Consider the following 14,063-nt stretch of genomic DNA (forward strand, 5'->3'; position numbering starts at 1 on the left):
AAACTTTCCTGTTGATGTGTCCTTGGGTTAAGTCAAGCAGGCGAAAGCATCCCATTAACCCTTCAGAGCAACTCACCGTTCCACTTAGCCTTCGGGGTCACTGGTGTTTCTTCTCTGTGGCAGACACAAACATGAGAGTCACTCAGAGACACAAAGAACAAAACACCTATATGAAAACATTTCTCGCGTTTGAGGACACAGACCTGATGATTTTGAGTTTAACTTTTCGCGGGGCGATCTCACAGGCTTTGACTGCATCCTCCAGGGTCATTCCCAGCGTGCACCTGCCACTGATGTAGAGGATCTTGTCGTTGGGTTGGACGCTGCCCTCCTCGCTGGCAGGTGAGCCTGGCACCACCTCCAGACAGTAGATGCCCTGCCATTTGCTGCCAATGCCTCCTGTCAGTTTAATACCTACACACAAACAGTAGGACAATACCGGTGATGTGCGCTGAAGCCTGTAAGCATTCGGCATGACATAATATACATGTACATATGATATGAAGTTAAAGAGACTCAATAAGCACATTCAAAATCTGTGAATCTCTGCCTTCATAAATTCAACAAAGAAAAAAACTCAGCAAAATGTTGCTGCTTGAACAATTTCACAGGGCTGTGAAGTGTCAAAAATCCAAGTTTGATTGACATCGTCCTCACTAAACTGCAAAAAAATTGCACGAGACAATCAGTGGTTTTAGTTAGGATGCTAAGTCCCCCTACCATAAAACTTATAATAATTGAGAGAATAAAGGCAGGTCTCAGTTCGAGGCCCCTATGCATCTAGTGTTTAAATAGTTAGCAGAACAAAAAAGCAGGTTGGCATAGATGAACTCAAAATCAAATTACTGATTTCTTATCAAAAGTTTTGAATGATGTCCTAATTGTTTACACAGTGAAATATGATTTCAGTGTAGATTTACAATTTTATAATCTTTTCCATCTCTGCTGTGCATGAGTTTGGTTTGGAAATAATTAAAATTCCGTCTTGCATTGACATCTGTCCAAAATATTGGCAGGCTAATCTCATAGATTGAAGTAAATAAAAAGCCTATTAAAGGAATATTTCTGAACCCATAAACGCAATACTAACCGATGGCTCTGTAGCACTTGCTACTAGTGCCTTTTCATTACAAAGCTCAACTCTTGCAGCTGTAAATATATAACTGAGGTCAATACTCAACATCCCTGGCTGTCATTAATTGTCCACACACATTTCTAACAGTGGGAGTAAAAACAGATATCAGCAGAATAACTTTATTTTATTAAATTTTATCTGACCTTTCCTCTGACTGAATAAACTACCTTACAATTAACAATTTGCCCGATTAAAATACAATTCCAGGAAATGTTATTGAAACTCATAATCATTATGTTCTTTTGATTTTGTATTTAAAAAGCTTTTTTTTTAGATTCATGAAGGCTAGGCTTTGTTAGATTGGGTCTCCAGGTTCTTTGAAATGAATGAAAACTAAAATGTCAGAGCCCCACCAAGCTGTCCTGAAGGCGTCTTGTAGAGAACAACATCTGGCAGGCTGTCACAGGGAGGCGGGGCCACCAGGTTGGTAACAGCCCTCCCCAGGGTCATGCTCAGTTTTCTCGGAGACGACCTGAGGATCGTCATGGCAACATCGTCTGCAACACTGGTGACATTGTGCCCATTTACCTGGAAACCAATAAGAGATCATCACCGTCACCTTGACCACTACTTACTCAACACAAACACTTTACAGCGATATAACGCTCGGTATTGAAGATGTGTGTGTTTCTGCGTACTGTGATGAGTCTGTCTCCAGCTCTGAGTCGACCGTCTGACTTGGCGGGGTTGTCCAGTATTTCCTGGATGTAGTAGCAGTTGTCCAGCTTGCTTCGGGTGATGGTGAACCCAAAGCTTCCACTCCTGGATTTGCTCAGAAAGACTGTCAGCTCAAACTCTTTGACCAAACCCTGACAGGGAAACAACAAGACAAATCATTTCAACTTTTACCTTCAATAAATCATCTAAGTTACTTTAACAAGAAGCTTAAATTTCATCCCTTCAAGCTAATACTTAAATGTTAACACCTTGTAGACTCTGGTGAACTTAGTGAATAAAAAAAGTGTTTCCTTAAATTCTTTTAATTCTTGTTACAGATTTCTAAGCACTAAACCTTGACATGGCAGAGAAAGACAGAGGTATGGAGAAACAACAGCATGGGCTAATGCATCTGTTGTTTCTGCTCGGTAGGATAACTCACTATGGTGAAACGTTTTTGATATGAATTGAAGGTTAAAAAATACATTATAAAGCAGTATAGCGTATGCAAATGCAAGTGACAGTTAAGGGTTGGTAAACTTTGATTAATGCTGATAAGAATTAAAAAACATAGAATATCGAATCTTTGTTACCAGTTTGGTTGTTTATACTGGCTATGCAATTTCATCACAATTAAATGCTACATGTGAAATGTGAAATGCTTGAAATTGATTACTTCAACAGTTAAAACAAACATCTACAGCAGCTCTTTGGCTGCTCGTAAAGTGTTACAAGCCAAATACTCAGTTTAAATCAATAATATCTTATATATGAGAAGAATCTTGAGGTGAAACTAAAATTTCCGGCGGGGGTAAAGTTAGCCAAAAACACAAAACTTGACAAACTTGCCTTTCTTCTACTCTCTTCCTCCTCTTCATCCAAATCTGCATCATCATCCTTGTACGTCCTCTCTCTTTTCTCTGGTTCTTCCCTCAGCAGCGTGTGGCTCGGACCAATAGGGGGCAGCACTGGGGGAGGTAGCGTCGGTGCAGGTGGACTTGCACAGGGAGGCACGGAGGACATGACCTGCGCTGTGATGGGGGACGGTGACGGAGCAGGAGGCTGAGGTGGAGGCACAAGAGGCCTGCTGCTCTTGGACATGGCTTTGTAGTGACTGGGGAGAAGCACCTGCTGGATCGGGTGGTGCTTGGCTTTGGGCGGCTGCGTCGTTAGGGGCTGAGAAGGGTGGGTCAGGGGGAAGGTGTTCAGGGTGTCGGACGAGAGGTTGAGAGGTGAGATGTTTGTGGTCGGGATGTGAGGATTGAGGTTTGGATTCTGAGAGCTGGGGACGGAGGTTTGAGAGTGGGGGGCTGGGAGGTTGGTTGAGGGGGTGTGAGAGGTGAGATTGGAGGAAAAGCTGTGAGGAGGCTCCATTGTGGAGCTGATGGTCAGGTACTCTTCGTCCGCCATGATGGTCAGTCCATTTCCCATCAGACAGTAGGTCACACTTCCATCGGCCTCCTCTCGGACTCCACTGCAGATAAACAAAGAGTACTTAAGAGACTGCAGTGCACACGAGCAGGGGAGGATCCACGGGGTCTGGACATATCTCAGAATCCCTGTTGCCACCCCAAAATCCTGAACAATGATTGGCTAGCTACCTTGTCAGAGCTGGTATGTTATACTAATTTTCACCTGTCATGATGTCTGTCTATGTAACATATAGAGTAGCTTTGCATGATTTGCACTTCTACAAAACTCCTTATTTATCATATACAGGTTTGGGTACGAACGCTCATTTCAGCCTCTGCACAGGGTTCATTTCAGCTGCTGTCTCTTTAAGGCTTCCCTCCCTATGTAAGCCTATGTAAGAGGTTTCAACTGCTTACATGAGGGCCTGAAGCCGTCTTGTGAGATTCTTAGTTTTGTATCAGAAAACAAACGTGTGATTTGCGGAACAGGACGTTTAGCGCACCAGATTTATCCTGGGTTGATCTGAAACCTTGCCCATGTTTAGTAAGGGCATCCAGCATTGTAACACTATGTGTGAGTTTTAGAACGGGGATCAGTCGTACATCACCTGTAAAGGGACCATTATTTACAAAATGAACATGAATGTTAGAATGAGACTTAAAACTAGCGATGAGATCCATAAACGCGTTAGGAAAATAAGAACTGAGTTAATAAAAAAACAGACATTGGGGCAATTTTCCATCTGTTTACATTCAAATGGATTTCTGTTTTGCAACCAGTAAAGTCCCCCCCCCCCCCCCCCTGCTGGCCATTAGACAGAATGCAGATTTAAGGCTTGCCACCATTGTATCACTTTTAAAACCAGAGGCTTCCTCCACTTCTGATATACAGCATATGTTTACATGTTTATATGATGTGATAATATGTGAAATAAGATGTGTAATAATATGTTATATTGTAGTTTTCATTACCTGGAATAAACAGTTTTAGGACAGATGTCCATAGGCGTCACAACGGAGCTCGTCGTCGTTGCCACCTCCTTCTCCTCCTCTTTGCCTCTGCTCCTCTGCTTTGCTTCCACCTCCTCTGGCGGTCTCCCAGCGGTCGGTTGGGACTCTGACGGGGCTGTCGGAGAGCCGGGTGCAGGTGAGGCAGGTGATGCTGGGGAAGCGGGCGAGGCTGGCGAGGCTGGTGAGACTGGCGACGGAGGCGACGTGGGCGATGTGGGTGACGGGGGCGAGCGGGGAGGGGATGGGAGAGGCTGGTTGTTCTGGCCTTGGATTTCAACACCCTCCTGGTTGTCTGGGAGCGCGGGAGGTGCAGGAGGTTCTGGCCTCTTTTCCGCTGCGTTGGTCACATCGTCCTCCTGGGTGGGAGCCGACTTCTGGACGGGTATTTTGACATCATATTTAAACTTAAGCAGCTGGCTGTAGTCCTCTCCTAGTCTGATGTCCAGAGACCGAGACCGGACCTCTCTGAAGGCTGCAGGACTCTAGAGAACCAGACAGGAGATGATCTTTTTCAAAGTTCATACTTTTTTTAACCACATTTATAAACCTAACAGGTGTGCAGAATCAGTGAGTAGGTTTATTCAGACATTAATATAGGATATAATGTAATTGTATTAACATGCAACAAAATACAGGTGCATACTTACACACATATATCCAACTGTTAACTACTCTCTACCTTTGTACATACAGTGTATGTGTGTGCATGTTTGTAAACTCACCAGTGTGTTTTCATCTACAACATAAAATACTCCAGGACCTGGTCTGCAGATCAACAGATGAACTTCAGATGGAGCACCACGTAGCAGAAACAAGACTCTCTGAAACAAAATACACACAAACAAACACACACACACAGAAAACTGTTGGTGCAGGAAGGTTTGGGTATTAAAGTCTTGAGACAAAAACCCATTATGTTTTTTTTTTGTTGCTATGCTAAAATGCTTGTGTGTAAATACCACACATGTTGGCCGGACACAAAAGATTAAATGACACATCAAACGCTCGGACACAACCGGCTCGCTATTTTTGGTTGTCTGAGCTTAAAGGATTAGTGATGGGATGACGTGCTCGAGATCTTAAGAAAGAACAGGGTCACTAGGAGAGCTGCTCACTCACTCGCCGGCCCATTCACAATTATTCCTCAACAGACAGAAACGACTACTGTGTTTTCATCAGTGAACAAAGTATGAACACTTTTTAGGCGGTTGTGAGCTCCATGTTTATCAAAATGTGCAGCAACATTGATCTCCAATCACCATTTGTATCAGACAATACTTAATAAAATAATCAACCATAGCAGAACCTCTTAAATGCAAAAAAAAATACTTTCTTTGCACATGAAAACAGGCTGGCTTAATTTTAATTGCTAAAGGATGTATTTAATTTATTTATCTTTTTTTTTTTATGTTTCAGTGTTGCAGGATTAGTGCTTAGAATAAAAGCATCCATTAAACATGCAAAGGTAATGTATGGAAAAGCGAAACAACAACAAAACATGAAGAAAAAAATCTGAATAGGTTGAAATGACTAATCAACCAAAGCAAAGTTTCCGTGCATTAAGACTGAAATATGTAAAAACAAAAGGGAAGAGTGTGGGAGTGGAAACGCTCTGTTTAGGGAATACAAAAATGACAGAAAAAGATACACTCATTTAAAAGCCTCAGTTTGTACCTGGTAAGAGAGGTCCTTGACGGGCTCTTTGTTCACCGACAGGATGATGTCGCCCTCTCGGAGCAGGCCGCTCTCCAGCGCCGGCTGTCCCGGGAACAGGCGCTTGATGCGGACCACGCTGCCACTGTCGGGCCCCGAGTGCAGCCACGAGATGTTAAAGCTGAAACCGAGGCCGGACAAACTCTTCCTCAGCACCACTTCATGTGTGTTTTCTAGGGGGAAAAAAAAAAGGGAGAAGGAGGGGAATCTTGGAGCATCAATGTGAGTTGTGTAATCTTTAATCAGTAATGTAGGCTGCATTTTGGATCACTGTGTTAAAAAAAAATGTACATCAATCTCTCCAACACGTATCTTTGAGATGAACATCTCTTAAGAATAAAATTTGAAAAGGCAGAAAATCCTTCATTTCTTTGTACATCTCCTGTAGAGAAAATCAGAGACGAGGAACTGTCCCTTTAACTCAGCTGAACAGGCAGCTTCGAGGTTTCAGAGCATGTAGTCTCGGGGGACAGAGGCAGCGTCAGCTCTGGATGACTCTGACAGAAACCACAATGTAGCTGTCAGATGACTCACAGTCACCTCTGGGCCATGTGTGCAAATGTGTGTGTGTGTGTGTGTGTGTGTGTGTGTGTGTGTGTGTGTGTGTGTGTGTGTGTGTGTGTGTGTGTGTGTCTTTTTTTCCCCCCTTTTGTGAGCGTTTGTGCCCCTTCCTCTCCCCTCTCACCATCAGTCACAAAGCTGTAGTCCTTGGCTCGACCACTCAAGGTCGTTTCCATGGAGACTTCAGTCCTGGGGGGCTGTGTGTGTGATGGACACTGGGCCAAAGGGGGGCAGGGAGATTCAGGTCTGGGCTCCAGTATTATGGTTGGCTCCCTTTCCAACAGCAGGTTCACCACCTACAGGGAACAGATGCACACACACCCTCTTTTTTAACAGTTTGTTCAATCATTGTTAGAGAAAATGATGAACACTATCAACAGTTACCGAGTGTTTTCTCTGCGCATGTTATAACCCAGGCAACAAATTATATGAATATATCGATTTATGAATAGTGTGGTGCTTATCATGTAAATGTAATGTGATGATTAGAATTAAATCAGAAGCTGTCAGTGTTGTTCTTAACCTCACGTTGTCCCTGGCAACCAATCATAGCTGTGTTTTTAAAACAGGAAGTAGTTGTAAAGAAAGAAGGGCTCACACAGGTAGCAGAGTTACAGCAGAGATATCAACTAAGTTACCTCTTAAAACTCTTTAAAAAAATGTTTTAAAAACGACCAATGAAATTATTCTTTGCCTCTGAATGGTGTAATGGCTGGCGACTGTGGTAAAGACCCTAATTAAATGGAGATTGGTGAGTCGTACCTAATATTCCATTTCTAGATTATTAGATTTAAAATGTATTGAATTGGTTCTTCAAGCTCCTGTGAATAGTTTTAAGATGGTAATAAAAACCCACTGAAATTAATAAAGATTCCTTTATAAATCATAACCAAACCAGACCATTAAAGAGAAGATCATTTATTCATATATAGTTATTTTAAATGCCTGTCAGCTCTGACCCAGGGTAGGTGTCCGACTAAGCAAATGACAGCATACTATTGAATCAGGCTTTGTGACTTTTGTCTGAGCCAAAAACCAATGTGAGCTGCTAGTTAGACATTATGAATATTCCCCCTTTGTCCACAGGGGTCGCCAAATACAGACAACCGAAAAGTCCGAAAGGAGCTTTAAGAGTTCGACAAGTCCTAATGTCCAACAATTACAGTTAAATAGTCAATTACAAAACAACTCAAATGAGGGGGTTTTGAATCTTTAACCACTTAATGGTTTCATTTGAGGTACATTAGACAAATAAAAGAGCAGGACTGTAATCATGTTTGAAGGAAATAAACAATGAAGACAGCACACAAGACCTGGATGCAGGACTCAAACATTACAACGCTGGAAATAAAACTAGCTTCATTTCCTATTTATTTGGACAATGTACAAAATCATATTTACAATACTGTATTTATATTCCATATAATATTTATATTCTACAACTCTTCAAAGTTATAATCATATGCAGCAAACATTATATCAGTCTTTGTTTTTCTTAAATATTTTGTTTTGTTTGTTTATTGTTTTTTATTTACACGATTCTTCTTAGCACCTGGCATGCATACATGCATGTGTGCATACATGCATGTGTGTGTGTGTGTGTGTGTGTGTGTGTGTGTGTGTGTGTGTGTGTGTGTGTGTGTGTGTGTGTGTGTGTGTGTGTTTACCTCCCCAGTCCTCTTCAGGCACTCGACAGCTTGTTGGTGAGTCACGCCCCTTAGGTTGGACCCATCAACCTCCAGCAGTCTGTCACCTGTCATGTGCACAAACACAAATCTCATCATCATTAGCAACAGTAATACATAAACGTTTAGTGTGTGTGTGTGTGTGTGTGTGTGTGTGTGTGTGTGTGTGTGTACTTGTGTGTACTTGTGTGTGTGCGTTTGATGGTCATGTCAACAAATCTAAAAATCTTTCCTGCTCACTGAAGCATGAATGAAGCAGACACAGCACAGTGGCAGAAATGGCGTGCCAAAAAAAACATAAAATGACTGACAAAAAAAAAAAAAGAATATGACAATGAAAAGCCTCGAGAACAACTTCTCTAAAGAGCTTTAATCTAAAAGGTCCACTGCATTACTCTAAATCCACTTTCAAGTTATTTCAAATTCAGTTTTTTGGGAGTTGAAACATCTCTGGGGTCTGTGACAGATGTGGTAGATATTGCTCAGGGTTTTTATTGTACCCTTTGATTATGAGGATAGTCATTCAAAATCAAATAACACTGTGATCCTTTTAAATTAAAGAGTGGGGAAAAAAGATATTGGCCTGTGCTGCATCTTTACACCTGATCAAATATTGAAATGCAAAAAAAAAAAAAAAAAATTACCGATTTGTATTCGTCCGTCTTGCTCTGTAGCTCCTCCAGGCACCAGACTCTTGATGTAAATGCCTCCGTATCGCACGTTGGTGGTTATTCCTCCCTTTTGAAACAAGAAAATAACAAAGAAGACATTTATCTATTTGTACATATTAAAGAAAATAAGTCAAATTGATGGTGAGACTGTACCAGCACTAGCTTACTGATCATCACTGTCACAGCAGGCCTTTAAAACGTACTCTGACTCTGGGTGTAGGCATCCAACTCGCTTAATTGATTGTTACCTTTTGGCCTTTGCGTGAAGGCCCTATAAATCAGTTTGCCTGAGCCGATCCGCGCACTTCAAGAACAAAGTCACTAAGTCCTTGGCACAATTTCCCGGGTGTATGTCAACAGGGCATCAGGCACAAGGCCGTATGCCTGGGCACGGTAGTGGTCCTTCAGCTTCTCTGTGTGAACGTCTTTAAGTCATAGAGGAAGTGGGGATGATAAGTAGAACGAATGTAAACTTCTGTAGAGCAACAAAGCTAACAAAAGAAATGCAGAGAGGTGCCAGTGAACGTAGGTTATTGCACTGTCAGAGTCCTTAGGGACTTTGGTTATAATGTCTCTTAAAAAAAAAAAAAAAAAAAGGTTTCGGAAAATGTAAATCATATTGTATCAAAGCCCTCTAAATGAAAGCGTCAACTGAGTATTGACAGTAGGAATTTAAGAGACTGATATATACAGGACTGTAAGGGTTTTAGCTTAATGTAGGAGAGACCGTGGTAACACACTGAGCCTGTCTAAAACCACTCCATGCACCTTCTCCCTACACACTCTCACATCATCCACGTGGAGGGTCAGCCACATCGAGTGCCGTCCAAAACCTCTGAGGGTTGAGTGAGAGTAGGTAGTTAAACCCTCCGAAAGTGAGTCTGCACGGACGCCGGCTTACTGAACAGGTGTAACACCTTTTAGTGTTTGTCATGGGGGCACTCCATACATAAAAGTTCTGCGTTATCCCCCATGCCCTGCACAAACTTAAACTTCTTTAAATAAGAAAAACATTTATGAACATACAGATGTAAGAAATTACAAAAAGTTAAAGTAAAAACCAGGACTTAATTAACGATTTTCTAGTCTTGAAAACAGTATGTGTGTTTATTTGACTGTTAAGTGTCTTATATATAGAAGGACTAATCCTCTTAAAAAAAACTCACATTGAAGCGGTAAGATGTGATTATAATCATAATATAATTTCTCATTTTGTGTTCTGATTTGAATGAGCTTGCCCAACATTAATTATGTGGACAACTCATTATTTAAATCTGACTTAGAATCATGGTTATATAAAGTTCCTGTTTCCGTGGGAGCGAGGGGAGTTCGTCCCAAAGCTCGCTGCTTTATTTCAACCCTCCACCGTTAGGAAGGGAACTTCATTCCGCTGTGGGCATGACGTGGATAGAATAAGCGTGTCCTCATTAGTCCAAATATAGCAAAAGCATTATTAATTTGTACATATGTTTTTTTTTTGTTTTTTTTTTTTAAAACAGGTGATGAGTGTATTAATTGTCACTTACAGCAACACTCATGCCAAGACTGCCACCACTTTTCTTCAGCTCCACCACAAACCGCTCCCCAGTTTTCAGACTAAGGATAGAGGGAGACCTGGAACATACGTCCTGAAAAAGAGCCACAAAAAAAAAAAAAAAGATTAAAAACACTTTTATTTAAATAAAGGTTAAATGAGGTGAAGACGATATTTCCAGGACACGCCTCATGCAGGCGAGTTTTAACACATTAATCAAAGCGCTTAATCCGTTTAACAATTGGCAACAGTTAAACTTTTTTTTCTTATCAGCTTTGACCTCCGCTTGACAACTCAGCTGCCATGGAAACAAAGTCACTTATCTGTAGCCGCTGTTAGCAGAGCACTTAGTCTAACCTGGGCATCATGAATTCTGACAACAGGAATGTGAAGCCTCCTGTTTTGTTTCAGGGTTGCCAGACTGGACAGAGTGATGGCCTCCTCCAGCTCCTCCATGGCAGGACGGTACTCGGTGCCGCTCAGAGTGGTCTGTGACCCAAAGCCCCTCTCCAATGCTAACCCCAGAGTGCTTTGACTCAGGGAGCTCTTACGGTCCTTCAGAGACTCTGATAGGAAAAACAACCAGGTGAGAGAAATGCGTTGGTATACTAATAGTTTAATTGGATCCCAACTAATGGTTTGACATTGTTTTGTGAATAATAGCATGACTGTATGGAGTAGAACAAGGCAAAATAAAAAGCATTAAGCAGGTCTCACGTTTAGGCTGGGACACAATGAGCTCCACCTCATCAGGGCTGCTCTGTAGGATAGCAGCAGCGTCACTGAACGTCACTCCTTCCAGACTCGTTTTGTTGAGTGAAATGAGGCGTCCACCTACAACAACAAAGTCCTTGTTATAGGTTGTCATGTGAAGCCAGATTTTGTTTCTAGAAAAGCTGTTTTTCATTTAACTAAGTAGGCCAGATTTGTGACTACATGCACGTTCTCCCCACTCCTGGAACCAAATATCTTTTTGCAGCAGCTATTTTTCTATAATGTTAAGATTTGACCTTAATTCTTCCTGATTATATAAAATTTAAAGACTGAAGACTGGATAGTAAAAAATCCTGGCTACCTTAAGGACGACAGCGTTAGCATTCAGCCACACATTCAGCTTACCTTTAGCGAGGAAGTGCTGAATGCTAGCATTAGCTTCTGCTTGTTTTATACGATACTATAGGAAAAGGCGTAATTTGTAACAGTAATATTGTCATTAGAGGTTAATGCTAAGCTACTGTCTTGATATGTTGCCATTCCTGCGTCTACATTCCAAATGCTACAGTATTATAACCTTCTGAATGTATTTCATCTTAGTGTAATATCTCTCAGTCATGTTTGTTAGGAGGGGTTTGAATGTTAAGCTGTTGTTGATGCCTGTTTATCCTTTCATAACTAAAAACTTTCAAAATGTAACGTTAGAAGTTATTAAATTCCTTTAAAACGGTATTATTAGCTAGGATTTTTAAACATGCTAACATTAGCTTTTGTCTGATTGTAAACTAGCTGTAACTTAAGTTAGGATTAAGTTAGCTCCGGTCTGATGTAGCATAACTGAAAGGTCATCAAATACATTGCTTTAAGTTAAAACCTGCCGTCCTTCAGGATTTTAAATGGTCACTATCTAATTGTTGCTTTAAAATATGGAAACATTTAAATAATTTGTCAGATTTTCTACATATATATAAACCCTCAAACACAGCAGTGTGACATCATAACAGCATTTGAGCGTCCTACTCTGAGCATGAAAGAAGAGAAAATGTTTGATGTCTGATTTTGGTCAACAGTTGGTTGCGTCATAGGCTACCTGGTTTTATTCGTCCATCTTTGTCCGCGGGCCCGTCAGGCACAATCGAAGCAATGAAGATCCCAAGGTCGAGTTTACCTGTATTGTCCTCACCTACAATCACAAATCCTGAAATAGGACCAGAGAGGAAGTGAAGTCACTCTGTTCATTGATTTTACATCGAGATTAAAGTTCATTCTGTTCTTAATAAACTCACCAAAGCCAAGTTTGGCATCTTTTTTCAGGCTGACACAGACGATCTCTCTCTCAGGTGGGGTCCTGGTCGGTGTTTCAACTGAAAAGCACATGTTTTACAGATAGTATATAGACTACTAAGAATGCATTCTTTTCTTTTTTAATGTCATCATGTTAAGATTCACGGGTGCAGGTGAAGCCCAAAGGCTTTTAAGACGCTCATGGTGTCCAGTCAGCTTGATAAAAAAGCTAAAAGTTGTTTTTTTTTAAAATCTTTTTTGTCACCTCTTTTTAAATAATCACCAAAATTGACAAATTCACCTCTTATGGAGGAAGACGCGTCGGAGTCCTGCTTCTGTAGTGACACACTGGACATCCCTCTGGGAATCTGCTCTTGAGTGCTGCAACACACATGAACACTTGCATTAAACGTCTGCTTTCTTTATTTTGGACGGTAATATGTTTCCGTAAAAAATATATATATGAAAAGGTATTTTTATTTGTAGGGCTACCTCCAGCACTGTCGCTCTCTCGTGTCCCTGTGCTCTCCTGAGTCAAGGAGCTCCTTGTTCAGCTCTCGGCTCATCTCCCTCCTCATCTCTCTCTGCTGGCGCAGCCGAGCCTCCAGCTTAGCTGTTAGGTCATCACATGACTTTGAGATAGAGTCCGGCTGACCAGGTGTTACACCCACATGGTTCAGCATGCCCTCTGAGCACGACATCCGCTTCAGGTTCAAGTTATGACTCTGGTAGACGGACAGGTATTTCTCCATGTTTTCATCTGGAGGAACAGAGGAGAATCGGGGGTTATTTATATTTAGCTATAACCTTTGTGAGCAGCGTTTCCTTTATGTGTAAAGGTACGGACAAAGCCAAAGCACTCCACACAATCACTGAAATGTTCCGACCTGGTATCAAGGTGTGGTTCAGTTGTCGCGACGTCATCTCACTGTGAAACTTGTGCTGTGCCGAGCAGAGGTTCAGGAGGTACTGTGCTATTTTTGAGCTCTCTGTTACAAAACTGTGCTTTCTCCCGCTGGGTCCGCCGCACTCTATAATCAGTTTACGTCGCTGAAAGAAGGACACAAGTCATCATACGTAAACGCTGAGCTTCATTACAGAAAAGCTGTACAACATGGCTCTTATTTTTACCCCAGTTGATATGGAGTCAGTTTCCCTCCAGAGGAAGCGTCTGGTGACGGCGCGGAGGTGGTTCTTCATCTCGTACACTATGATTCCTTTGGAACAGACTCCCAAAACTAACTCTCCCATCACCGGCCTTTTCTCTCTCCCCACACGGTGGAACATAACCCCGTACTCCGGTAACTGCTGGGCAATCTGAGGGTTGAAAATTATTTCAAATCCTGTCTGTGTATTTGCATGAGAGGGCTTTGGCATAAAACAACTCTAGCTAATTATTGAAACTGAAAAGTGAAAAAAAAAATCATCAAAACCAGTGCATACAGAGCTGACATACCTTGAGATATTCGGTTTCAGCTTCTTCAGGGAGCATCTGTGCGTGACTTGAATGCAGTCTTGGTAACTCCTCCTTGATATTAGGCAGGGCCAGCTTCTCCAGCATCCTCTTAGACACATAATGCTCTGGCTGGTAATAGTTCTTTCCATACAGCTAAAAAAAAACGAAAACACAAAAGTGCAGCTGTGACACATGCAGAAAGATGTTTCTGGCATTTAAAGACATACATG

The 14,063-nt window shown here is 41.7% G+C and overlaps 1 protein-coding gene across 1 annotated transcript in view; it reads right to left on the reverse strand.

Moving 5' to 3' along the window:
- Positions 1–14,063, reverse strand: part of ptpn20 (protein tyrosine phosphatase non-receptor type 20) — a 35,027-nt gene that overhangs the window by 12,213 nt on the left and 8,751 nt on the right. Inside the window, exons 14-34 of the mRNA XM_029279142.2 lie at positions 13,834–13,986; positions 13,509–13,694; positions 13,265–13,427; positions 12,870–13,137; positions 12,679–12,758; positions 12,380–12,457; positions 12,184–12,291; positions 11,097–11,213; positions 10,737–10,945; positions 10,372–10,473; positions 8,819–8,912; positions 8,157–8,242; positions 6,614–6,785; positions 5,890–6,101; positions 4,938–5,036; positions 4,177–4,697; positions 2,642–3,266; positions 1,774–1,944; positions 1,489–1,663; positions 204–414; positions 77–114 (exon numbers count right to left, since the gene is read on the reverse strand). Of these exons, the coding sequence (XP_029134975.2) occupies positions 77–114; positions 204–414; positions 1,489–1,663; positions 1,774–1,944; positions 2,642–3,266; positions 4,177–4,697; positions 4,938–5,036; positions 5,890–6,101; positions 6,614–6,785; positions 8,157–8,242; positions 8,819–8,912; positions 10,372–10,473; positions 10,737–10,945; positions 11,097–11,213; positions 12,184–12,291; positions 12,380–12,457; positions 12,679–12,758; positions 12,870–13,137; positions 13,265–13,427; positions 13,509–13,694; positions 13,834–13,986 (3,868 nt within the window). The remainder of the gene's footprint in view (positions 1–76; positions 115–203; positions 415–1,488; positions 1,664–1,773; positions 1,945–2,641; positions 3,267–4,176; positions 4,698–4,937; positions 5,037–5,889; positions 6,102–6,613; positions 6,786–8,156; positions 8,243–8,818; positions 8,913–10,371; positions 10,474–10,736; positions 10,946–11,096; positions 11,214–12,183; positions 12,292–12,379; positions 12,458–12,678; positions 12,759–12,869; positions 13,138–13,264; positions 13,428–13,508; positions 13,695–13,833; positions 13,987–14,063) is intronic.

This window comes from Labrus bergylta, chromosome 10 (genome assembly GCF_963930695.1).
Source record: "Labrus bergylta chromosome 10, fLabBer1.1, whole genome shotgun sequence".
Classification (NCBI taxonomy): Eukaryota; Metazoa; Chordata; class Actinopteri; order Labriformes; family Labridae; genus Labrus; species Labrus bergylta.